The sequence below is a fragment of the Hyalella azteca genome, unplaced genomic scaffold, assembly GCF_000764305.2.
Source record: "Hyalella azteca isolate HAZT.00-mixed unplaced genomic scaffold, Hazt_2.0.2 contig1682, whole genome shotgun sequence".
NCBI lineage: Eukaryota > Metazoa > Arthropoda > Malacostraca > Amphipoda > Hyalellidae > Hyalella > Hyalella azteca.
Window position 1 is genome coordinate 1 of NW_025931986.1, and position 27,422 is coordinate 27,422.

General features: G+C 37.4%; 2 protein-coding genes across 3 annotated transcripts; one reads left to right on the plus strand and one right to left on the minus strand.

Moving 5' to 3' along the window:
• Nucleotides 1-11,580: 11,580 nt before the first annotated feature.
• On the minus strand, nucleotides 11,581-15,487 carry LOC108673960. 2 transcript variants are annotated; one of them, XM_018161853.2, is made up of 5 exons: nucleotides 15,189-15,487; nucleotides 14,807-14,970; nucleotides 13,128-13,193; nucleotides 12,268-12,433; nucleotides 11,581-11,740 (listed from the first exon to the last, which is right to left on the minus strand). In XM_018161853.2, the coding sequence occupies exons 1-5, from the start codon at nucleotides 15,419-15,421 to the stop codon at nucleotides 11,641-11,643; spliced, it is 729 nt and encodes a 242-aa protein (XP_018017342.1). In that variant the 5' UTR covers nucleotides 15,422-15,487; the 3' UTR covers nucleotides 11,581-11,640. The 2 variants fall into 2 exon arrangements, with proteins under 2 accessions (XP_018017342.1, XP_018017341.1); XM_018161852.2 differs by having other exon boundaries at nucleotides 12,268-12,442.
• An 826-nt stretch (nucleotides 15,488-16,313) lies between these two features.
• Nucleotides 16,314-25,755, plus strand: LOC108673959 (the record flags this gene model as incomplete). The annotated part of the gene is made up of 3 exons (XM_018161851.2): nucleotides 16,314-16,457; nucleotides 23,390-23,958; nucleotides 25,620-25,755. Coding segments are annotated over exons 1-3 (804 nt in total), but the record flags the coding sequence as incomplete, so codon positions are not given.
• Nucleotides 25,756-27,422: the final 1,667 nt, after the last annotated feature.

The window sequence follows — 27,422 nt, forward strand, 5'->3', positions numbered from 1 at the left end:
CAGCAGCCATCGGTCAATTTCCCCAACATCGCAAAGCAAGTTGACCAACACAAAGCAAGTGCTGTCAAGGCAACATCTGTTATTGTGCCCAATTCAAGTGACAGGACGATGGGGTGTTCTAGTCAGAGAACAATTGATTGAGATACATGAATCCGTGGTGCTATTAATTTATTAGAAATTTAAGATATAGATAATTATATGCAAGTGGCAGTTTTTGTTTGTAAATACTTCAAGTATTATTTTGTTTGTTAATATAAATCTAAATAATTTTCCAGTTTCTCGTGTCATTCACCTCACCTTCGTGATGAGGTAAATTTTATCAGTAAAGTGTTGATGAATAACTGAGTAGGACGGAGAGAACTTGAGAGCATCATAGACTTCATTCTGTGAATTTACGGAGCAGCAGATACACAACGGCTGATTCAGCTATACCAGCAGTGGGCGTGCGCAGAAAACTCAAATTATTTGCATCGTCTCTTGTTATTTTGCACTGAGTGAAGCAATTAGCCTGAAAATTACTACTGGGTAATATTTGCCGCTATTGATATCTGCTCCAACATTCCCCGTGTACCAGCTCGTCAAGCTCATTTATCTCGCTGAAGTTCTTCAGAGTTCCGAATGTACACGATGAAAAGACTTGCCGGTCTGCAAACCAATTCTTCAAGGTTAGTTTGGATTCTGGACTCGATGTACGCTGAAGCTCCGCAGAGGAGACGTCCTTTTTGCCTGCAACTAACACAAGTGTCCGTTAGCATCGTTTATATTATGGGGTGACTGGACCGTCAATGAACTTCCAAGTTTTGCAGAGTCCGACTTCCTTTTCGCTTGCATGAAAAGAGGTGATCGATTAAAATTTGAATAAATAAATGTATATTGCTACCTGTCCGAAACGGTTTAAATATTCTGTATCTTGATAGGACCATGAGAACTGATGACATGACGAGTAAAACAGTCCTTCACTCGAGAAGGAATCGCAAGTTGAGTTTCAAATTAATTGATACTTCTTAACAGCTTCCATGACATGTGGAGGAAAAAACTGGAAGAAACGTGGCTGAAAAGCCGTAAGAGTTAACTTCACAAGTACATCCACTGATTATGTACTCGTTTTATCTGAACTTCATCGACATGTTTTGTTTAAGAGTTCTGCGATCGCATTTGAACTCTATGAATGCTATTTAATCACTATATTGGATAGAAAATATAGTCGTATTTCGATTTTACTTGTCCGCTCCGGACAAGTGGAATGACTTCGGACAACTTTAAGCTCTGCTTGGATACGCAGGAAACTTTGCTGCAAATATAAATATTGAAACGAGTTTGGTTCTCCTACTCCACGTTCTGCCAACCCTTGTAGGAACAACGTAGGTTTCTCCGGCGAGGGACAGAAGTGTAGTAAGAGCTATTTAATTAGTGTCTCTGATAATTTCATAACATGTTCGCTTCTCAAATTACTTTTGGAACTTGTCTGTAAACTAAATGAATGGACCCATCTTTTCTGCTTTCAGAACGAACGATTCAAATTCTCCTAAACAGAACAGATGTGCACAATTTCTGCAGGACTCGAGGAGTTGAAGTGGGGAAAACAATAAGAATGAATTTATATCACCTGAATGCTAGGGACAATTATTTACGAGCCGATTGACTCTACTGCTGGTAAGCTGATGAATTGCTTAAAATTGGTTTCCTTTCTCTAAGTAGCTGTACTCTTTATAAAAATATAACTCGGTACTCAGTGCGTCAGTGGCACTGCAGTGAGTGACAGAGAGCGCATTTTCTCGTCGACGAAAACGTGAAGTCACGGACAGACGGACGGACGGACAGACAGACGGACAGACGTGACGAGAATAATAGGGCATTTTTTCCATAAATGAGAAAATGCGCTAAAAAATGAACGTAAGCCGGCCAGTAGCATATATATAATTTTACCAAAACAACTCGACTTCGCATACATTGATGGAATTAAAGTTCACAAAAATGGAAAGCTTCGGAGACGAAGGAAAACCATCGGGGGTTCTTTGTGATAACGGACCAGTAGCGACCATAAACTGTCTGTGCTGCAAAGGCTCGCTGCAGTCGCTGTGCTGCAAAGGCTCGCCTAAGGCAGTGTCCACCAGTGATTGAAAAATGTCGTAGTTCCGGGCAGCTGGGGACTGTCTGCCAATATCCATCGCAGACCTTGTAAGTGTTCAGTCCTCTGGCCATGACTTGAATCATTTTTAGCCAGGGACGCTTGATTGGTGATAGTTGCATGGTTAAAGGCGGAATTACCGCTAACTTGCGATCCATTTTATCGCCAACTTGGAATGCGATCCATAATTATGGATCCATTTTCAGTACCTACACGAGTCCATCTCGATATTACATTATCTCACTAAAGTTTATAAGGGCTCATTGTGGCGTGTGTACGAAGATAACTGCTTATGCTGTACGTAGGATCGTTTAGAGTACTTGGCCTCATCAGTGAGAATGTTGCTAAAGTACTAGAATGTTTTCATCGATGCACTGTTTGAGCGAGAACATGGAAAGATGTGTTGAGTTAGAATGCTCAGAAGTCAAACTTTTAATATTTATAATGCATCAATCCGTGATTTAGGATTGAATGCTGAAATTGAACCTTCTAATGATAAATTAAAACCGAATAAATCCAAAACCATGCGGAAAATTGTATTTATTTTCCGAGTCTTCATCAACTTTGATAATGGTTTCATTGGAATGGGTTTTATTTGTAAAGTTGCAATGAAGCCAAGATTCAACGAATCGGATGTCCGTTCTTTTTCTTTTACGGAATACTTGCAGGTAGGTTAGATTAAGCCTGCGAGGGATTAAGATATTCTCGTTCTGTTGGCATTTGGCATCGGACCTTTGGCTCTCTTGTTAGCAGTGAGTATGATGGTTAGATCTCACACGGTCTGGAGTTTGACGACAGTCCCGAGAGGCTCCTTAAATATGTTCTACTTTTGTACGGTTGACAAGAATGATGTCTGCGCTTGTGAAGTTGCTCATTCTCTGTTAAGTCGAAGCGATCACTGCCGGGAACCAGCCTCAGCACCTCGAATTGACCACTAAGCGCAGTGTGGAAGTTTTTTGTAGTGACCTGTGTCCAATGGTCTTGCGCTTGGCAAATTACTGTTTTAGTTCCTGGGGACATAGTTCATTGAAGTAATCTGACACTAAAGTGAACTGAAAGATCACTTGATTTATATTGCGGACGCGTGAAAAGGCTTATCTCCAGCCAGCAAACGTGTTTGAAAGGCTGGGTGATGACAGCTCTACCGGTGCTAAAGGCACTCCCTAGAGGGGCTAGTGTGATGTCAATGAAGGTGACATACGCAATCAATAAACAGCTAACAGGGATGAGACGTAAATTGGTAGATCGGTGCCGGACACCTGTGTGACAAGCGTCTCGAAATAGCCCCGACATTTTGACCGCGAATCGTGGTTTGCTGTTCTCTTCTATTGTAGTTTCGCCTCCGCAAGTAAATTCTGTGTATCTAATCACAAGCAAAGGTAGTGCGCGACCATTCCTAGTTTTAAGATTACGTGTATAAAGCGCTCGTAGGTCGAGTTGTGTGTTGGTAGCTTTCGCCTACGAAATATTTTCATCTGGAATTAATCGCGTAACGAATTTCCAAATGCTTTTTCACTTCACTTCGGCGTACAGTTCAGCGTACAGGGATTCTGACCGAGAAGTTTGAAGGTGCCCTTGGGTCCGGTTGATTGACAGTTCATTTATGTGCCGAAAACTAAAATATACGGTCAAATAAAATATATATTACCTTCCGTCAGGGAGCTAATTGTGCCTTTTTTCGAAATAAGGCCAATAGAGCCTGCTTTTAATTTACTATTACTTGTACAACGCTTTGAGTTTAGACGATGGATTAAAACCTAAACGAAGACTAACGATGCTTCGAGATGTCATTCCGAGATCGTGACTACACATCCTTCGGGATTATCAATTGGTTCTAGCCTGTAAAACGAGCTTAACTGGAAACTCATTCATGACCTGGAAAGATTTGATCGCTACCTCCTGTATTATTTCGAACAGGCTAAAGGGATTACTTGATACCATGGAACTGGCTAAACTTCTAAGGCAGTTGATGGAACAAACTACGTGTTAATTATGTTGCCCTTTATGCTCCGTCATAGTTACTTTTGCACGAGGATATTTCGAGCTATTATGAAATTGACGTATTCATGACGCACGTAATTGAATGGAACCTTAGTAGTCTTACAACTTGCCAAAATCTGGTAGCGGCGCTCTAGTTGAATATAAAAATTATTTCGTCACGGTCGCAGGTGGCCTGGTGAAAGATTTTGGGACCATGAAAACGCCGCAGTTTAAGTTGTTCGGTTATTAACGATGTACAAGCAATCCGATATACATATAACTTTTAATACTGATAATGAAAATTCAGACAAGAAAATTGCTAACGGTTTTTATATTTTAGAAAGAAAATTTATTATGATGACGACAGTGGCATACAATGATGATACAAAATGGTAATTAAAATCAAATCTATTTACAGGCCTATTTGAGTTATGACCAATTTTTCACGACCGCATAAAGCCTACCTTAGCTACAGCAAAGTTGACTCCTTAGCACAGAAGTTGGCACAGCTTCAAATAATCGGCCCCGCCTGTACAAATGACGTCTCTCCAGCGTATTTAATAAGAACAAGAAGTCCATTATCCAATTATCTTATTTTGAAAAAATTCATGGTCTTTGACTTCATGTTAGTTTCAACTTCATAATATGTTGTGGAGATTTTCAATCGTATTTGTTATTTTAATTTTTTTTGGTGTTCCACCTATCAATGCCTAAACATTGACAAACTCATATATGACCTATTCAAATAATTGAATTGTAATATAACCGTCAATTTTAGATATTAGCAACCATGCGTGCACAATTTTAGTTTCTCTGTACCACATCATAATGAAGCAACAGGCGTAAAAAGTCAAAATATTTGAATATATATTTTTTATAATTTAGAATATCGTGCACGCGACCCCTCAGGGTCTCGAGAGACGGAGATTTGAATGCCAGATTATCTTGTTGAACGCCAGACAAGCCAAGCACAGCTGAGTTAATTTTCTCACGTACAAATCCAGAAATACAAAGCAACTACGAGGTGACTTGGAAACTTCTTACGAGAATGAATCTTTCATTCGGATTTGTATAGGCTAGACGGCCCAAAAAGTTGTTGCCCTCCTTAACATTAAATTGAAAATCAAGACTGCCACAAATGACAGTCTACAAACATCCTTTATTGTCTGTAAATGTCTAGTCGGCTGTGGATCAACTTAAACGAAAACTGATCTTAAAAGTCCAGGAATTGCTTTCAGTACGGACATTTGGACATCTAGGAAGACTGATCCATACAAATCATTGTCTGTTCATTACATTGACAAGGAGTGGATCCTGAGTAAGTTCGTTATTTTTGTCAGTCCATTCAGTGAGCGCCATACTGCCGACAACATTGCCAAAAAGCTGGACAAGGAATTGGAAACTTTTCTTGCTTACATGAATTAAGTTCAACGAGTTCAACAGTTGTGTTAATCCTTACGTCGCCATGCTGCAGGTTTAAATATAAAAAAGTAAAAATGAAATGCATTTATTTTTAGGGCACTTTCCCGTTTATCGAAAAAATGCACTGTTGTGCTCGCCATGTCCGTCTGTCTGTCCGTCCGTGACTCCACGTTTTCGTCGACGAGAAAATACGCTCTCTGCCACACACTGCAGTGAGTACTGAGTTATATTTTTTCTGTATTTTTAAGAGTTATACATTACCATTGCGTTTTAACGCTGACAAATGTAAAGTTATCCACCTTGGCAAGAATAATGAACAGCAAGATTACAGTATGAGAAGACACGGCTGCAACGACAGAGTGATGATGTCGAAGTCGACAACGGAAAAGGATTTAGGAGTTAATATCGACAAATAAGTCCAGCAGCTATCTCAATCAATCGTCAGTTATGGAAAGATCGGGTTCCAAAGGCCGGATCCCTTGTGAATCAAGTCACGAAAAGTTCAAGAATCGGCAACAGGCCATGGGCCTATTTCTTCAACGCCGACACTTCTATTCTATTCTACATTTCTAGTCATTAGAGTTCACCGAAATTTTGTAGTACTTTTCAGGGTAGCCGATCTCGCACTAGGAACAGTTCAAGTTGGCACTCATGACAATGGTGCCTATGTCAAAGCTGTAATTCCTGAGTGCACCTTTATTGACGAGTCTTTGCTTTGTTTGGACCAGACCCTAAATTTGGCCATCAAGGACACTGTCGACGCCACCATAAGGCATAACAGTAAACCACGCGCTCTATCGTGCCTAAGTCTCTTCCGCCGTATGTCACTCATCGGGAACATAACTTTCAACTTAAATTATACGTAAACTATGGAGCGTAGCAACGTGAGGACGTTTGTACATAACAGAGAACATTTCAAAGTTGTCGTACGTGGCGGCAACCATCAGTACAAGTCATTTTGCGCTCACTGGAACGTATGCTTTTTGGGAAGTAGCCTTAGATAGTATTGCTCCTGTAACTCATATTAGGCGGTAGAGGGTTAAAAGCTAGCAGAAAGGAGGCACAAAAGTTATATGTTAAATGACAGGATCAAGGCTATAATTACACCTATGAACATGTGCCATCGTCTTGCCATGGTGTCAGATGTTACAGAGTTCGTCTACAAAAAGTTCATCGCTGCACATTTAAACCGCTGGAATTTTACATAAATGTGTGTTCAGTGTTTTTGGAAAGTAAGAACGACTTTATGCAATCAAATCATGGCCAGGCATCGACTCCGCAGATGTTGGATCCAGGTCCCTCCGAATTTGATTTTAAAGTGCAAGGCAACTTCGTGCATGTCGCTGAAAACAATCGGGACGTCAGACAAGCTCCTTCTCATCGAGTCTTGCATGGAAGTGGCCAGCTACTGGAAGGAACTACAAGCAATGTAGTCCGAGTCTCCACCTCCCGAAGACACGAGCTACATGTACTTACTCCTGCTAGCGGACTTGACCATAGGTGACTATGTTGTGGGTGCAGACTATTTATTGGTGGAACGAGTTTTGCAAGGTCGAGACTGCAAAGTGGTTGTAAAACTAAGGAAGCCAGACGGCCTTTCTTACACTGTCGAGAGCTTGATGTTTTTCTTTTGTTATCCTATCCTTTGATCTCTTAATTTATATGTTGACCCCTCCCGTGTAAAATGTAAATTTCTAGGGGACACTCGAAATTGATTCGGGTTTAAGCTTTGAATTTGCCTAAACAGAGAGAAGGCAATGCCACAATAACCGGTTGGATGTTCTTGAATATCCCGTGCTTTCTAACATACATTTGACATCGTCCTAATTAAATATTATTTAATAAAGCTCGCTACTCATCGTGTCCTTCATGTCACTTGCAGAATATATCAAAAAGTATACCCGTGACTGCAGCGGAGGTTCAGCCACCGGGACATGTTCGCCGCCTCTTCTGCCAGTAGCTCGAGTTGAACGATTGCACGCTCTGGACCCGTTCATTTTGAACCATATGCCGTACTCTCAACCATAGCGAGATGATCGCTCGTCTACAATCCATGATGTCTCTGCACACAACCATTTAATGGCAACTACGGCAATTCCCCGCTATACCGCGCTTCACTTACCGGCTACCGCGGCTTCTCTTCATCGCGGTTTCCCAAGGAGTAATAATGAATGGCTTCAGCCACCGGGACTTGTTCGCCTGCCTCTTCTGCCATCTCGTCCCTATTAAAGTGACGCTAGTTTTTCTTAGAAACACTTATGCATGGTTGAATTAATAAACTAATAAACCATGCACTTTATCAGTGTGAGTCGATGAAAATTACTAGTTAAGACAAATTTTTCGAGTTGCCGGTCAAACATTGTAACATTGCGCAAAAACAGTTACGTATGTGCAGAAAATTTATTAATATACCAATCTTTGAACAGTTTTAATTCATCAAAGAAACTATGGGATTAGATTCCGTTGTATTTGGTGTTTTAATAATAAATTTTTGCAAGTGAGCTATAAATGCGGGTACCACACCCCAGAATTTGGAATGTTTCTCGTAGGTTCAGCAAGTACCAGTTGTATAGACTCGTACACAGATGGGTCATCTGAGGTAGAGCATGTAAGGCTTTAGTCGGGCTAGGGCGGTTAACGTACAGACTCTTCAGGCGCCGCCCCTCGTGTCGTGGCAGGAATCCAGTGTACACAAGAGATCTGTGCTCAGCTTAACATTCAACTTAATATTAGCGTTCTTTACCTCAACACAAGAAACTGGAATAACAGGTAGTGCCACGACACCGCCAGGAATAACTTTAGAAAGGAAATCAGTCTAATGATATCTATTCTAATTTTATCGAATTTATTAATGAATCCAATTTGATTCGCTATCACTGGCATTCACTGCATAAATTTGAGAATTATTAAATGGCGTATTCAGCTGTACGTACGAAAAGCAGACATATATGACGAAATTCAACATTTCCATTTTAAAGAATTTCAATTGGTAACTTAATTGAATAAAAATCAACATGAAAAAAAAAATTAAAAGATGATTGCAGTCTGAATGTGTACCTATAGCCGAAAATTACATAAATAGAGAACAGTGAAAAGCAAAACAATCACATTTGAAAATAATGAATGGATCATAACGCGTATTGAGAATATTAATAAATGATTGAAACCAAAATATCCATTCAGTCACAAAACACGAACTGAAAGCAATTAATTTCAGAGATTCTAGGAACAAATACCTTTACTTAGAAACAAACTAAAAACATCCAGTTGATCAAACTTAGATACTAATTTGCAGCAGAAAGCTTGACAATAGAGAAGCGTGTTTTGATCAAATGTTTGAGACATGTGAACGTATCGTCCGAAATTCACAGTTGAAAGAAAAAATCCAGGCTGCTTCGCGATCCCGAAATGTTGATAGCGACAATTTATTAACACTAAAGATTTATATGAAACGAATTTTCAGCAACAAGTCGCGCTTTCTTGGAGTGAAATCTCGCTAGTATGCATGCTTGAAATAGAATTTTCCAGGGAGAAGTTCTCACTAAATATGAAATATTAAGCTTTAACTTAACTCAATTAGGTAATTAACTTTAATTCTTTAACTAAACTTAACTTATCGTAATGTAAAGGTAACGTTAGAAAACTTATATTAATTTGCAATATAGATAGGAACCCAATAATTTTGCTCTCAATTCATCCCATTACGCTTGAAGAAGCATGCCCTAATCCTCTTCATTCGAATAGAATACGTGTTTTCAAACACAACATGGAACGAATGAATAAAGTTTGTAAAAATTCTAATTATAATTCGCACTCAAATTATGTAGATCATGTAGTATCTATTCCGTAAATCTATTAGAAATGAAGTCATTAATACATTGGAGGGATGTGATACGCGTTCTTTGAAAATCCAGACCAGGATATTTCTTCAGCGCACATGTCATACCAAAACATTAATATGAAACAAAGTCAAATTTAAGTTCGACTTCTTTCTGACGGCTCTTCCATACGTTTGGTTGCTTTAAATCGTATGAAAATTTGAGCGAGCTAATAATTGCTGGCATTTTTCGTTCACGCGGTGTGGTATACAGCAGCAAAATGAATCAACGAGGTCAGCATGGTTCGTAACAGAAGTGAAATTCATGTTTTGTTAAATACTGTACTCAACACTCGGATTTCCCAGCGGTTAATAGAAAAGTTTAAAAAGATGGAATGCTGAAATCTAATTTGGTGTAACGAGAGCATTGTGCAGCCAGATGTTGTTGTTGGGCTTTCTCGAATGAATAATTATTCATTGAGTGTAAGTTAGTAAGTAGATGTTGCGCTACCTCCATCTTCCGGGATTTCTGGTATGATGAACTCCACGCTCGTACACAATCCTTAATTGCTCTTAGTTTGTTCTTTCTCACGTTTAGCCACTGTTCCCGCCAGATATGGCGGATGCTTGCCTTGATGATAGGGTAGTGGTCCCGGCAAGGGACTTGATCGCTATGGATCGCCTGGTCCGAAGAGGCGGCGTTTACCATTTGAAGTGTATAGCCGTCGTTTTTTCGTTGGAAAAGGAGAACCCGTGAGTTGTGGTCCATTGGTTAACGCGGTTTATGGCAGTCTGTATTTTGCGCGTGAGGGTCGGTAGGTATCTGGATGATGCGTAGATCATGAAGTCATCAACGTAGAGTGATGATTGTACGGAGGTAAGGCGGTGAGGCGGTGGTGATATAGACACCCTGGGACCCTCAAGCCACCAGACTTGATCTAGACACTGTAATGATCAGGTCTGGTGGCTTGAGGGTCCCAAGACCTAATATTGGCCAGTGCAACGTTGAACTTGCGGCACCACTCTACTCGTTCCTCCGAGCTGTCCGCCGACAACAAAAGCCTGTGATTGAATCATGGATTAGCATTAGGAGTCACTGCAGGCGATTTGTGCGATGTAAAATTGAAAGAAAGGCATATCACATCCACAACATTCAACTAAGTCTGAGAGCGGTTGATTTCAGAAATTCTAGGAACTAATGTCTTTACTTAGAAACAAACTAAAACAATCCAGTTGGTCAAACTTATTAGAACTCGCAGCAGAACGCTTGACAATATAAAAGCGTGTTTTAATCAAATGTTCTAGACGTGTGAACGTATCCCCAGAAATTCAGCTGAGAAAAATAAACTTCAGGCTACTTCGCGATCCCGTAATGTTGATACCACACATAAAACAATTTATTAACACTTTAAGATTTCTAAAAACGAAATTTCACCTACAAGTCTCGCCTTCTTGGAGTGAAATCCTGTTAGTAGGCATGCATGAAATATAGTTTTCCCGCGAAAAGTTCTCACTAAATGTGAAATATTAAGCTTCAACTAAATTCATAAATTTAATCAGAAATCCCAATTAAAAATAGGAGTAGATGAAATGCCGATCTCATTGTAAACGTACCCTTAGAAAACTATTTTAAAATTACATATTGATAGGAAGTGAATAATTCTGCTCTCAATTCATCCCATTACGCTTGAAGAGACACTTCCGGATCCTCTTCATTCGAACAGAATCGTGTTCTGTTAATTACGCAACAACATTGATCAAATGAATAAAGTTTTTAAAAATTCTAATTATAATACGTGCTCAAATTATGCAGACCATCTAGTATCTATTTCATAAATTTATTAGAAATGAAGTCCGTTAATAGTACATGGTAGGAATGGGCTACGCGTTCCTCTGAAAATCCAGACCAGGATATTTCTTCAGCGCACATGCCATACCAAAACATTAATATGAAACAAAGTCAAATTTCAGTTCGACTTCTTTCTGACGACAATACCACACGTTTGGATTGCTTTACATTGTATTGAAAATTTTAGCAAGCTAATCATTGCTGGCATTCACCGTTGACGCCGTGTATTGTGAAGCAGCAAAATGAATTAATGAGGTCAGCATGGTTCGCAGTAGAAGTGCAAATTCATGTTGTTAATTAATTACTGTACTCAACATTCCGATTTCCCAGCGATAGAAGAAAAAGTTTAAAAAGATGGAATGCTGAAATCTAATTTGATGTAATGAGAGCATTGTGCAGCCAGCTGTTGTTGTTGGGCTTTTCCGATTGAATGATTATTCATTCTCAGTGTGCCAATACTCGTGTACTTGCATAAAAAATCGAAACTCGTTCAATGACGCCTGCTGATAAGCCACTGCAATCGTGGATCCAAAGTTCGTGGTTCCTGAGACAAGAAATGATGTTATGATTTTAAATAAAAATGGATATTGAAATGACAGCTGAACGTGCATCAATAGAAACCAACATAAAGCTGTCAAAGATTTTTTCTTCGTTATTTGCTCATGTGATATCACATGTTTGACACAAGGACAAATTTGTGCAAAATCGTTTATTAAAAAATTGTAAACAAAATCGTACGTAGTAAAAGATTCTAAATAATTTGTTCCGAAATGATTTCTTCAATAAAATTTCTCACTTGGCTCAGAGCACAATAAAAAGTATCATTATAAAGTGTTAATTTTTTTCATAAAGCAGTTAGTATGAAGGGCGAATGGAAAATAACTGCTTTTGGTACATTTTAAAATTTTATTTCGACACACATTTTTATCTATAGGATTGCTGTGAATATAGAGTGAAATATATATCAGAATATAATATATAGAGTGAAAGGTATGTGAAAACCTATAGAATGAAAATTGCTATTGCGCTGCTTCAGAACACATTGCTTCACAAAGCATGTAAGTAACTCACCGCTTGCCTTTAGGAGTGCTTGGGAGCAAACGTGTGACCACGCCGCTGCATCGCTCCCAGTCTCCATCTTCCAGTTTCACCAAGTGCAGTCGGTACAGCCTGTTGGTCTTCGGCTCCAGGCACTCCACGATATCGTTCTTATTGATGCTTTTGTTGATGGCAATATCAGCAATATCTGCATGGACATCAGTTATGAAAAGACTGGTCAAAATCCAGTTTTTAGATCTCTTGAGAACAAGTTATGAATGAAAAGTACAAGGATCGGCGACAGGTAACAGGCTTATTTTTTCAGCGCCGACTCATCTATGTAATGTTATGAAAATATTTGCTCAAAATAGGTTGAATGGCATGCATATAAATTTTGAAAATCCATTAATAGAAATGCGAATACTTTTCTCAATCTATATCAAGTATTTTACTTCAATTCGAATGAAATGGCAAGCAGATGAAAACAATGCTTAATAGCGGAATAAAAAAAGTCTCATACATACTCCGATCCATTGAAGTATTTGACATATATCCGCTGTTCAAACGGCTGTGAAGGTGTTGGAAATTTAGGAAATTTAACGGATAACAACCGTTTCTCATTCATATATCATGAATCAAAATATGTGCATGATGTTTGAGGTGGGAAGGAAATTTATACATTTATTCATGGAGTTTCGATTTCAATTGGTCCTAGAACCTCAGGCTTGAAATTTTCCATATAGCTCTGTACATTGTAGACGCTCACCTGAATCTAAAAATGGGGGACTTGCAGGCAATGAGGATGGAGAATAATAATTAAATTTTAAAATCACAATGAAGCAGAGCCTTACAACACTTTAAAACAGTAATTTCGGACTCAATTAAGAACTGACCTGCTATGAACGGCTCTCCGGTCACCAGAGCCAAGGCTCCATTCTTAGCTAACTCTTCGCCTGGAACTGCAAGCAAATTACTTTCAATTATCACAACCGGGGGGGAATTATTAACACAATTGATGTTTTTGATTGCTTATAAAATACAATGGGCCTGTCCTTGGCTATTTCATTTCATGTCGTATTCAGGGTGTCACATTCAAAGCCACAGTCTAGGTCGGCTGTCAGTTCAGCTATAGCCAGCAGTCATTCATGCATTGACGAGCGTTCAGACAAGTTACTCTGCCAATCTTAATTCTCATTTTTAGAACAGCATTTAGCCAAGAGGTGATTCAGCTTCAACTGCAGTCACCGTAGCAGCTTCCTGCGTGCTGTTTCACGATCATTATGTGGGTGTAAACGGTGTTATCAATTCATTTTTTATGTCAATTCATTTTATGTTATATACACTAGACACATAATTTTTTTCAATTTGATTTTCTTCACGAACCTCAACTTTCAATACATGCCAATTATTATACCAACAGGTAAAAACAATACTTTTATATTATATTCAAGATCTAAGGTGATTGAAGTGTATGGAAAATTTTCAGTCCTCTTGATGAAAGTGAAACAAGAGGAACAACACATCGTTGCCAGATGGCATCATTGCCTCTTTCCACTCAATCCATTTGTGTAATAACTCAATTTTTATGCTTAATAAAATTTTTTGTCCAATATCGTTCCACATCAGATCTAATAACCAAATTCAAAGCAAGTTGAATTCAAACTTCTTTTTCCTACAATTTAATTAATAATTTATATATACTTTTGCAATTTATACTGTTGTATTATTCTCAAGCATTATGCAATTACAATCTATTATCATTTAGTTAAGCTAACCTTTGTAAAGTCCATAGCCTTCATGGGAGGCAGTTCATACTTAACCGTCAGTAACTTTACTTGTTCCATTGTTTTATATTCCATCCAATATTGTTTAAAATAAAACTTCATTTTAACATCTTGTATGTCAATTATTTATCCAAGTCTTACCAAGATCGATTAACACAGCATACAATAAAAGGATTCTAAGTTACTGCAGTGCACCTTATTAGTTATTAATTATCTTTCAGCGACCTAATTTGCTTGTGAGCCATCACTCACTTGTGCTTCTCACTCAAAAACTCCAAATTTGCTACCTAAAAATTCCATTCTAGCACATCAAACTTTCTAGTAAAATCTGATACATAATAATTATTATTTATTGGCATTCTCAGGATGGCTTTAAATCCTATTAGACTCTATCTATATTTTATATCTTTTACCTACACCATTATTGGTCCAATTCAGCATCCACTGCTAAGTTAAATTGGATCAAAAGTTAACTCTCCCTCAGTTGATACAGTAACGTTGTAGGAAAATAATAACAAACCACCAACAGAATCAGCATAGCAGCGCCCAGTTAATTCACTCTATTTTTTTGTGTACAACTGTCAATTTGTGGAAATTCATTATAAGTAGCACCTTTGTTTGAATCACATGCCATAATGGTCATGGGATACTGTAGAGGATTGTACATTTGAAATAACATAAATCTATTTTCAATTTAAGTTGCATTGTTCATGAAATTGCTAACTATGCATTTTAAAAAAAATAGAACCATTGAACCATTCGTTAAAAAATAGAACCATTGAACGTACCAGGCTCAACGCTAACAGCACCAAAGTTGTCATTCAGGATCTTGTTGACATCAGCCACGTCAGCTCCAGACTGGAGGTGCAGCCCAAGCTTCGGTAGTTCAGCAACACCAAGCTTGGCCCAAGCGGTGTACGTCAGGTGACCGTAGAATGATGCTAGGTGATCCCTGTGAGAAATTAATTTGTTATTTTGGCTTAATGTGCAGGGCATTTCACGAGGTTGCATCAAGATCATGAGATGCTGACAATGTGATGGACATGCATTTGACTGCCAGCCATTGTATTTTAGGATTGATATTGTACTTTAGGATTGACAGTTTTAGGATGCAGACTAAAAACAATATCAGATATAATTTAATTGGCAATGAACTGGATTTACACATACCCAAAGTTTTGGCGCAAGAAAAGTTTCAGTCGGATGGAATCATCTGCCCTGCTGCTGTTGCCATTGAAAAAAGTATCCAACAATTGGAGGTGTATATCAGTGCGACTCTTCATCAGGTATAAGAGAAGATCTTGCAGGCTAATGATGGGGTCTTCCACAGAGGATACCACTGTAACTGTGGCCTCTTCACCTGCAGGAATAGATGACCGAGCTTGCACAATTTTCTTGCTCATTTTTTCTCCTCTAATGACAACGTTTTCTGCCAATGCTGAGAGCTCTTTCGGCAGCAGGTGTCGCTTCTCAGCTTCCAGATCTTCATTCAATGACTATAAAAATAAATTAAAACCAGTATTAATCATGAAGAATAAAATACTTAAAAAACTTTTTTAAAAAACACGTTTTTCGTGTGGACTAAAAAGTAGGAAATAAATTATGGTTCGCCCCAAAAAAACGTGTGTCGGGCAGATTTATGATTAAAGCGAAAAGCACACAACACTTAAATTTTGGTAATTTGATGGTGAACGTACAGCCGGACCCACGTTTTTTTGGGGCGAACCATAATTTATTTCCTACTTTTTAGTCCACACGAAAAACGTGTTTTTAAAAAAGTTTTTTAAGTATTTTATTTTCTACTTTTTAGTCCACAAGAAAAACGATTAAGACTTGATTAAGTATGACTTGACGTACGTATCGATGATACGCAGCGTTAGCGCCTGCTCGTCTATAACGTGAGCGCCCGCACGTCATACTATATATTTACTATATAGATACTTTACTCAATTAAACTAATTTCGGTCTCTAATTACTAGTTTTTATGATTGTATCTGAAATTGTTAGGCGAAAATAGCCTGCATGCCGAATTTCAGATCTCTGGAACAATCAGAAGTGGGCTAATTTTCGTTGTCAATGTTAACAACAAACAAACAAACAAACGCGAAGCTAAGCTAAGAAAAACGTGTTAAAATATAACTATTCAACAAAAAATATTAAACAATAGAACTATTCAAGAAAAATATTAAACAATAGAAACATTCTTCAAAAATATTTAAAAATATAACTATTCAACAAAAAATATTAAACAATAGAATTATTCAACAAAAAATATTGAACAGTGAAAATATTCAAGAAAAAATATTAAATACTTTTTATTTGTGTGCAGGAGAGTTGACGATGGCGACGAGCCTGTCCTCCCTGAGCTCGAGTAGCAACAACAACAACAGCAGCAACATGCCCCCCAGCCGGGGGGTGTCACGCCTGGGACAAATGCAGGTAATATTGTGATAAGTGTTATGTATATTTATATAGTATGCAGGCATATTATGTCTAATATTATGTAATTTATGCATATAATATTATTTTATATAGTATATAGTATTGCATGTCGCTTATAAGTATACATGGTATTATTCCGGTAAGATATTGCTATGTATTACATGCTCCTTTTCGTTGTATTTAATATTATTCAGGTTAATCTATTCTTAGTACTACATGCAGCTTATTGCTGTACTTGGTAGGTATTATTTGGGAAACTTAACGCTACAGTGATCGCTTAATTACATACGTAATCCACGCGACAATAATTGTATAGGTTTGAGTTACCTACCCTAGAAAATTACGGTCAAATTTCGCCTACATGGCTGCCAGATGGCTTAAAATGACCAAGTCTGCTGACAAAAATTCCTATAATTCAATATACAGTAGTAAATTTGTAGGTTCCGGGGCAAAAATTTAATTTTCCTTTTTTACCGCACTTTTTATAATATAATATGGAAGCACCGGTATAATAAATTTTTGTCGGTCAACGCAATTGAAGAAACAAAATCGCGGAATTTGTCCGAAAAAAAGACCCATCAAGCCACCTATGGGTCGAGCCGCACTCAACGTGTTAATTAATGCCTTGTATTCCATTTTGTTTATCGGGAATGTTAATTGCATCGCTTTCATTTAATGTTGATTCATGATCTTGGCATTGTAATTATTCTATACACGATAATTGATTGATTTTGGTAATCATTATAATTGATTAATTATAATTTTTATAGTGCCCATTATACATCTCTTGTATAGCAATAACACACATTGTGAAAAAAGGCGTGTTTGTTGCAACTCCGGCGTTTAGTTTCCATCACTGACGTACTCGACTATTATATCCATTGATTATACAATAATACACATAGGAAAATCTTTAATAATTTGTACTAGCCAATAACATATAATTGCGCTCCTGATTTTAATACTACTGTTAGCAGATATTTTTTACTTGTGATTGGTGAGGGTAATATGCATTGACATGGGGAAACAATCTTTGTATTTTGTTATTCGTTTATTAATTGCTGGATCCCATGGTCATCAGTAGAAGAAGTTGTTTTAGTTCATGTTTTGTCTTAGACAGTTCCGTCATTGAGCATGAATCATGCATGATTCACTTCAGCGCCCGGCCGTTGTTCGCTTCTCACTATCCCACCAAATTTCCTTTTCAATGAGTGACGCTAGGAACGAATATAAAATGTTTCCACTGAATAATTCATCTTCACTTGTGTGCCTGACTCTACACCATGTAGATATATATATCTTCCTTTTGATTTTTTTATTTTCGAATTTTGTTGTAGGACTTTAATGAGATGAAGGATCCAGTGAACGATTCCCGTTCCATGGATTCGTTGAGGTTGCAGATTCCTGGAATTGGTGACGTGCTTTATAGGAACGGAAGTTTCATGGTCAGGAAGACTTCCTCTACGCATAGCGTATATCAACTATTACACGAAGATTTATTAACGTTACCATTGAATAACTTCTCATATGGGTTATTTTTAAACATTTCATGATTATAATCGTAGTTGAACTTGATAAACGTATCATTGTTAAGAGATAAGCGGAAATTTCTGATCACCGACGGACGCAATAGCTGCGTCGTTGTCATGGCAACGTACAGCTAACAGAAGAAGATGGTAGAGAGGACGCTTTCCTACTGTCATGTTCAGTGTCCTGTTGAGGTGTGGAGCTATAACAGGGGTGTTCTTCTGCGGGAAAGGTTAATCCACTTAAGTGAAATATAAGAACAAGGTTATTTTTCCTACGTAAAAGGTTCAACCGTTTAGGTGGGATGGAGGAACATGGTTGTTCTTTTTACCTGAAAGGTTTGTCTCTTTAGGTGGGATTGAAGAATAAGTTTGTTCTTTCTACGTGAAAGGTTGATCCCTTTAAAATGGGATGGTAGAACAATGTTGTTCTGTCTACGTGAAAGGTTTTTCCCATTAAATAGGACATGACAAAATTGTTCTCGTGTGTGCAGGGTATATCCGTTTAAGTAGGATGCCAGAGAACGTTTTCCCTTTCGCTTAAAGTCACGTACAATAACAGAAAAAGTTTCTTGCATTTATATCGTGTTATTTTGCACAAAAATTTGATGCCCGCTGCTTATAAAGATATTTTCTGCACAGCCAGGTTTCTAGATCTAGCCTTGAACATCCCTAATTCTTGCCGATCAAAAGGTGACCTTTACGTCCAGTATATATAGCCAGATAATAGGCGCGTGATCGATGACAGACTGTATTGACATTAAGGCGCTTCCAATTCTCGACTTGTCAATTTATCGGAGTTCCAATTTGAGGTGCATGAGAAACTAACTTGTAAACGTATAATGAGTGCATGAGGACTGCTGAGAGTGGCTTGCATATGTACTCATAAGACACGTATTACGCAGTGAATATAGCTAGTAGACTTTTTTGTGAGCGTATTCGAGAGTGAAAGTAGTCTAATTTATTGGACTTCTCAATGAATTAATGAATCGTCGCTTCAACAATGTTTGCCTACGAACGGCATTCATACAAAATCTCACTCATTTCCACGAGTGTGTCCCCTTATCCTGCACCAGGCCCAGGCCCTATATTTTATGTTGAAATTACACTCATCCGTGAAACCGTCCTTTATTGAGAAAAAATTAGTAACAGCAATGAATTGGAGAAAAATTATCTGAGAAGCATTTTTTATACCTTTTTACGATGTTTACATTACTGAGCTAATTTTTACATGTAATATTATTGTATTTCTTATGGACGTGCTTTTCGAAACAATGTGAAAGAAAAAGAATTGAAAGCAACGAAAAATGAACTTTATTGAAGGAAAGAGATTAGCGATATAATTAAAATTGTCGATAACGTTCATAATTGTAATTAGCCAGATCCCTTGATAAGAATCGGTGGGTATTGTGGTTCAGTTGTGAGTGTTGCCTAAATATAAATCAAATAAAACAATAAATTCTTGTTCTTACTCATTGTCGGTGAGTATTCATAGGATGAATATGTCAGTATGTACTTAATTAATGAATATAGGGGTTAGTGTAACTATGAGTCATAGCATCCAGACGTGAGTTGTACTCGGCAAAAAGTTCTTCCTAGCCACAGTGGATTTACTGTGGCGTCTCGACTCTATTTTCATTCGGGTGAGTGTTGTGCTATACGACTTTGCGTTTAACTGTTGATTTTTTTATTAGCCCTTGTCTTTCTATTTACCAACCGTTCTTGTTCTTCCGTATATTAAGAGCATGAGTGATTTAACAACAGGAAATTGAACATACGGAAGTTCTATTGCCAAAAAATACTTTGAGACGTTGCCTTATTGATTATGCCCACCATCTATCTACCTGGTAATGGTCCTTGTCTCTAGATTCTTAAGACCATCTATGCAGCATTTCATTTTTATTAACTTTTAGCTGCCTCGGAAACTTTTATTATGTAGGCCATGACAGAATAATGGATTGCCCCAGGGCCCAGAGCAGCCACATGCATGCACGTTATTGACCTAACAATATCAGATCAACTGAAGTTCTTGCCTAAGAAGTTGTAAGGAGGAAATAACCTTGCACTCTCCACACTGTCTAAGACAGATTTGAACATAATATTTCTTATCTTATTAGTGTTATAAACATTTCTACTATTTAGAACACGATGACTGAGTATAGGAACAGTATGGATATCTTCACAAATCACATGCAAACTCCTGCTATAACAAGGATATGAATGTTCATGAAACTGATGGTTGAAGAGAGCTACTCAGCATGGCACGACGATCAAACTCGTATTCATCTCTTCAACGTCGTGGGACAATTGAACTCTGTTCAATATTGCGTGACAATTGAACTCGAACGGATCTGTTCAACGCTGCGTGACGATTTAACTCGAACGGATCTGTTAGACATTTCGTGCATGATGATCGAACTCAAACGGATCTGTTGATCATTGTGTGACGATCTAACTCAAACGGATCTGTTAAACATTGCGTGATGATCGAACTCAAACGGATCTGTTCAATGTTGTGTATGGATAAATTGCTCTGATCTGTTTTGTTCAATTAACGTGGCGTGACGATTTAACGCGAACAGATCTGTTCCGTTACATGAAAAATCAAGTTTAGTCTAATGTGTTCGCCGTAACGTCACTTTTTAGTTACGAGCTCCCATTTATAAGGACAGCATATCACTGACGGCTGTTCAAGGTAAAAACGCCAATCAGAGACAAAAGACCAGCCGTTAGTTCTACTATGACCTTTACATGCATTTAAGTGAGTTCTGATAGCACGACCTCTGTTTATCGTAGGATGATTATTGAACTTGAACTGATGTGTTTACCGTTGCGTGAAAATCGAACTCGATGAAATCCATTGGAAAGCTTGTATTGTAGCGGCGCAATCGATGAGTTTGGAGTGGAATGTTAGTTCTGACTGCGGTTGCCATGAGCCCGTCGTTAAAGGTTTATGATTGGTGACTTGTAATGAACGATTTTACATACAAACTTAGAATTGGAATTCTGTTTCAAGTCTATGTTTATTGTTTATGTTCTAAAATCTAATTGAATACTGCCGCATTTAATTTTTCGGAAACTATTGAAAGCGTCGAACGAGGACTCAAGTGCAGTCATATATATTGGGGTTTATTCAGAACTTGCTTATAGTGATATCTGTGCTTATCCTTGTTTGTGCAAACTTTTTATTATTTACATTGGTGTCTGTCGAAACATATGCATTTATGAAGCGTATCATTTTTTCATATGAAAAAATTTAAACGAATTTTGTCCTGTTCTGCATGGTAGATTCATATATGTTTAAGAGCCATGAATTATTCAGATGTGACTTATCGGTATGGGCGCATAGAACAAGTCTATTGCCATACGTAGCTACGTAATTCATAATTCTCATTTTAATAATTTGTTCAAATATAGTAGCAATGTTCGAGTAATTATCGAGAGTAGCAGTTTGTAGTACACTTCAGTATATCGATAATCGGTTCATCTGCCTCGATCAGTATTGTTTACAGCAGAATTTTGCAAAATTTTTACGATTGATCCGCTCACCTTAGTAAATTGTAAAATCTGTAATGCTTACAACGTCTTCTAATTTGCTGTATTTAATTTACCTATTTTAACCGATTACAAATGCTCAACCTTCACAAAAATTTCTACTTAAGTCTTGAAAATATCCAGCGTCTGAAGTCATTTCCTTGACTTGGAGCTAATTTGTACGTGTTTATGTGAACGTGTTTTCATATGGAGGAGCTTTTCAAATGTATATGGAAGGAAAACTTTTGATTATAACAATAGTTGAGCCTTATTTGTAGAAAAACGATGATGATTTAAAGAGAAGCTAGTTTTAATTTTCGTATAAAGTTTTAGTTGGTTGATGTCAAGATATTTATTCACTAGTTTCCAGAAAATTTTCAATTGATTTAATTGTTATCGTGCTGCACTCTACCGACAAGATTCCAACATCAAATTAAGAATAACATCTCATTGCTACAACTAACATTTTTTCAATTTAATTACTATCAGGGTTGCGCTAAACCTACAAGATTCAGGCACCAAGTTAACTACGGTATAACATCTCTTTGCTACAACTAACATTTTTTCAGTGAATAATATCATTAGTGTTCAGCCTCAGATTTACCCAGATGTCATTTTGTGGCGTTCATCAAAGCAATACAACGCGTGACCTCGCTGTATCGATCTCAGATCAGTAGAAACTCGGATTATTATTCCTCATAAATGGCTTAACATTTTGTATCGTTAGCTCTCCTGAACAGTAGAAAAAAATGATGAACTTTTTGCAGTTCAGGCGCCGTAGTATCTCTGCTCCTCCACTAGTGAGTAAAAATGCACATATCATATCAGCACTAGTATCATGATTATAAGTCATATACAATAACTTCTCATTGCAAATAACTGGTATTGTTGCGTTCGTGTTTTATTCACACTAATACTAGCAAGCAAATACTTTTTCTGTAGTATCGGAGTAAGTATTTGAGAAACAAAATGTCATATTTTATCGCCTAAAATTAAGATTATTTTTGATGTTATCTTAATTCTTTATCAGGTTTAGCGTGAACTGGTATATATAGTACGCTCTGAAGGCTCTGGCGAATGAAATGTAGGATCATTACGAGCCAAACGCAGGTTAAATTGTTGAGAAAACTACAAGTAAATTTCAATTAAACCTAAAACCTTTGCCAGATATAACGTACACTATCAATATGCGCATTCAAGTCTCCAGCGTAAGAATGAAAGCCCTTTACAAGAATGTTTTATCAATGTATGATGATAACGAGTCTTGAAGTAATACTCCATAAAGACGGAAGAAAGAACCCCTTCATCGTTAACTATGACATATTTTATATGAGTCACTTGAGATTAAATGGCTCAAAGTGACATAAGCGCAGCTGGTGCAAAGATGGCTTTTGTTTGATTATTTTTCACCGTGATTTAATTCAGAAATCATCAGTGTTTTATTAGTAGAATAAATTTTTAATAAATGAACAACTTATTATGGCAAATACTCTACGTGTGACGCCTGATGACACAGAAGGCTTTTCTTTGCCACTTCATAAGCTTCGTAGGAAAAGAAATATTATAGAAGAATAAAATATGCTTTACTCCATCGAAAAGTCTATCCTCCATCGTCTCTATCTGTATGGAAGTATTAAAGTTGATATGTTACAGACAAGACCCTGGGAGCAACTGATGGCGAGACGGCAGATGTAGGTTTTGCGCTTGAAAAACAACAAATTTTTACTGCGTTTCATTCGATGTGTGGTAGGTGCAGCTGCAGAAGCAGCTGATGGTGGAGAAGGCATACTTTTGCTGTTTTTTTTTTCTTTAAAAGAGAAAAAATTATTAAATACATTTTACTGAAGACTTGCATTTGATGTGCGACAGGCGCGGCTGCAGGAGCAGCTGATGGTGGAGAAGGAGTCGCGTCTGCTGGAGATGGCGGCGCGGCAGGAGGCAGAGAGGGACTCTACCATCCAGAGAGTAACCAAGTCCTCGGCATCTTCCCTCAGCTCCTCACTGTCCTCACTATCCCTAGGATCCTCTTTCTCAGGACAAGGAAGGGTCAGAAAGTTATTTGAGGACCGACGGTCAACAGGCTACGATAAAAGTTACCCTTTAAATCCCGTCAGAGGGAAACCCAGTGACGCCAAACCTGCTGTTCGCGGGATAGTCAAAAATGGACCAAGGAACGGACCTCCTGCCCCCAACAGAGGCGGCTACAGCAGCGGGTATGGACAAGCCCGGTCTAGAAGTCAGGTCTCTGCAGATCCTAGAGTCCCCAAACAAAACTTAATCAACAGACAGAACAATAACAACGGTGCCGGTGTGTTATCTTCTCATAAATCCAACCCTTCCCTGCTCGATGCTGATAATTCTGGCAGCTACAACAACAACAGCCGCTACGGCAGACGTCCTAGCCGCGACATGCGGTCGCCATCGCCTGCCGTTAACGGGTGAGTCGTTGTTTGAGTTCTCAGATTCTTGATTACGAGTTAAGTCTCTAAACAATTATTTTAGTGTGAATTTAATGTCACAACAAATATTTGAATGTAAATTTAATGTTACGACAATTATTTGAGTGCGAATTTGATGTCACAGCAAATATTTGAGTGTGAATTTAACGTATAACAGCAATTATTTGAGTGTGAATTTGATGTCACAGCAAGTATTTGAGTGTGAATTTAATGTCAAAACAATCATTTGAGTTGAATGTGATGTCACAACAATTATTTGAGTGTGAATGTGATGTCACAACAATTATTGGAGTGTTAATTTAATGTCACAATAATTATTTGAGTAAGAAATTAATGTCATAACAATTCAATTATTTTAATGTGAATTTGATGTCACAGCAATTATTTGAGTGACGATTTCATCTCGCGACAATAATTTTATAGTGAAATCAATCTCTAAATATTCGATTGTGAACTCACCCTCTAAATAATCATTTAATGATGAGTTATATTTCTAAAGAGATGTCTGAGTGTAAACTTGATATAAAAACGATAATTGATTGTGAACTCAATCTCTTTCTGGTTTCCTTATTTTGTATTCATTTTTTTAATGATTAATAGCTTATTTCTGACTAACTTACACTCATTTTCGCTGTTGTCCAATAGTACGGAATCGAAGTCTCTCTCTAAACTGGACTGAGAATAATATTTATTTACTATCGTATACAGTCTAACAGAACTATATATTAATGGAGGAAACTAGCAAGCATGTAGTGCCTGTGGTGCACCCAAAGTTTTGTAAATTATTGATGGTATTGGTCCTACAATAACAATATTGTTATGGTTTCGATTGTTTCGTAAGAATTAATGTCGATTCCATCGTGTCCTAACAACGTCTAATCAAGGTTATGTCCAAAATTTAACCAACATTCATCATTTGCATCAAAGGATATCAACATACAACGAAATGTCTGAAAATAAAGGTTCTAACACATTAAACTACGAAATTTTGAATATTTTAGCTATTTTTTTCAATTCCAGTTCAGTTAGAATGCCCGCTATGGACCAGTCGTGTCTTATCCTGTTTGACACTTTTTCGTTCATCATAACGTTCATCATCACTTTTTCGTTCATCATAAGCTGTATTTTCATCCATGAGTTTATACTCATGAAAGCCATTTTCAATCGTTCTCAAGATGGAGGAAAACTCAGATAATGAACACGAAATTTCTAGTCAGATTTTAGCACTGAATTACTGTCCTGTTCATGATTATTTATTTTTCGTTACCTTTACAAAATTGAATTATAGCATGCAATTTTTATTTAAAAATTTAAGTTTCTCAACATTTAATGGTTATTGACTGGTCTTCATTCAATACCAAATACAATTCAATACAAAGCTTTAAAGGCGTTCCTAACGATACTGTTCATTACATGATAAATAGTTTATGATAGGTCTTGTATGCCGTAATTCTCCACTCATATTTTTTATTCATCGATAAAACGTGTGCCTCCTTGGAGTTAATAAAGCAGTCGTTTCCTGCTGTTTTTGCGCATTGTTTTTCTGTGTGTACTTTAAATAAAATATTATAATTAAATGTTAAAATTAACTGAGCTAAATCTTTTTTTTAATGGTATTAACCCTTGCTTGTTTGGCCCAGAAGTGGACCCTCACCCATCCCTCCTCCTTCCGCCGCCCCCCTCAAAAGACCCCCTCCCAAGAAGCCTTCCCCATCACCATTAAAGGTGAGACTTAACTATATTTTAACTAGCATTAAATTATCTATTTTAATTAGCGTAAAATTATCTATTTTAACTAGCGTTAAATTATCTATTTTGACTAGCGTAAAATTATCTATTTTAACTAGCGTAAAATTATCTATTTTAAACAGCGTAAAATTATCTACCTATTATGAAAAGTTATGGTTAATGTATGTGAGAATATACTCAACTACTAAGAAAGGGAAAATCATTGTCGAACATACGCGATGGTAGATCAGATGTTCCTCTCAGTCTCTTATGTTTGTTTTAGGTTCTTATGAAAAGTCCTACGCATATATTGAACATTCAGCGCAAGCTCAAATGTTTGTCCGGATATCTTACGGAAAGTTATTCGCACGTTTTGAACATTCAAAGTAAGTTTAGATTTTCCGTATCTATGGAATGTTATTTACATGTTTTGAACATGCAATTCGAACTCAAATGTTCAGTAGCTTATGGAAAGTCATTCACATGTTGTAAATATTCCACTAAAACTCAGATGTTTGCTCAAGTACCTTATGGAAAGTCTTCGAATGTCTTGAAAACCGAAATGTAAACATTCATGTTTGAATATTCTAGGGATACTATTGAAATGGTTTCAAGTTAGAATAGAAAATCCATAGCATTTTGAATATCTAAGGAAAATCTCAAAGCAAGTAAAGCAAGTTAGACACACAATGGAAACTCCATCGCATGTCTGAGTGCTAGAAATAAATAACACACCTGATTATTCTTCAGGAATCCTTTTGCCTGTTTGAGGATCAACAGCCACTCAATTTAATGTCAGTTTCTCTTATAATCTTCTTAGATTTTCTTTAGAAAGCTGCTCGATTTAATCCGCGCTGCGTTCCGCGCGTGCGGACGCCGTTCGTTCTACCTAGCGCAATGTAAACAAGCGGTTGCCATAGCGACCACCCCTGTTTCACTGCACGTGCACGCAACTTTCTTTCTCGCACATTATTGATTATCATTGTTAACGTCATTAGTTACATGGGCTTGACTGGACCATTGTATTGATTTGTGGCGTAATTACCGTCAGATCTTCATTCCAAGGAAAGTTTCTCGTGTTTCAGACATGGACATCAAACATCAAAAGGTAATTCATTTGTTAACAACTGTAATTATTTATTTAATATTACTAGCAGGTTTGGACGGCTTGGCTCGAGTCATAATCCTTGCTATTATGAAACCCTTTATTCGAAATTTCGTCATCTTTAAACCGGACATCCCAAACCCTTTTGTTCCGAATCCATTTAATATTCTCGAAACGAAAGTACAACAATTGAAGAATGGTTCATAAAAACCCACTTTAGGCACAAAAATCGCATTCAAGTGATGTTATAATAAAATACTTAAAAATACTTTTTAAAAAAAACACGTTTTTCTTGTGGACTAAAAGTAGAAAATAAATTATGGCTCGCCCCAAAAAACGTGGGTCGGGCAGATTTATGATTAAAGCGAAAAGCACACAACACACGAATTGTGGAAATTTGATGGTAAACGTAAAGCCCGACCCACGTTTTTGAGGCGAGCCATAATTTATTTTCTACTTTTTAGTCCACAAGAAAAACGTGTTTTTTTAAGTATTTTTAAGTATTTTATTTTCTCCTTTTAGTCCGTTGTTGCACGGACTAAAAAGTATGACTTGACTTACGTATCGATGATACGCAGCGTCAGCGCCTGCTCGTCTATAGCGTCAGCGC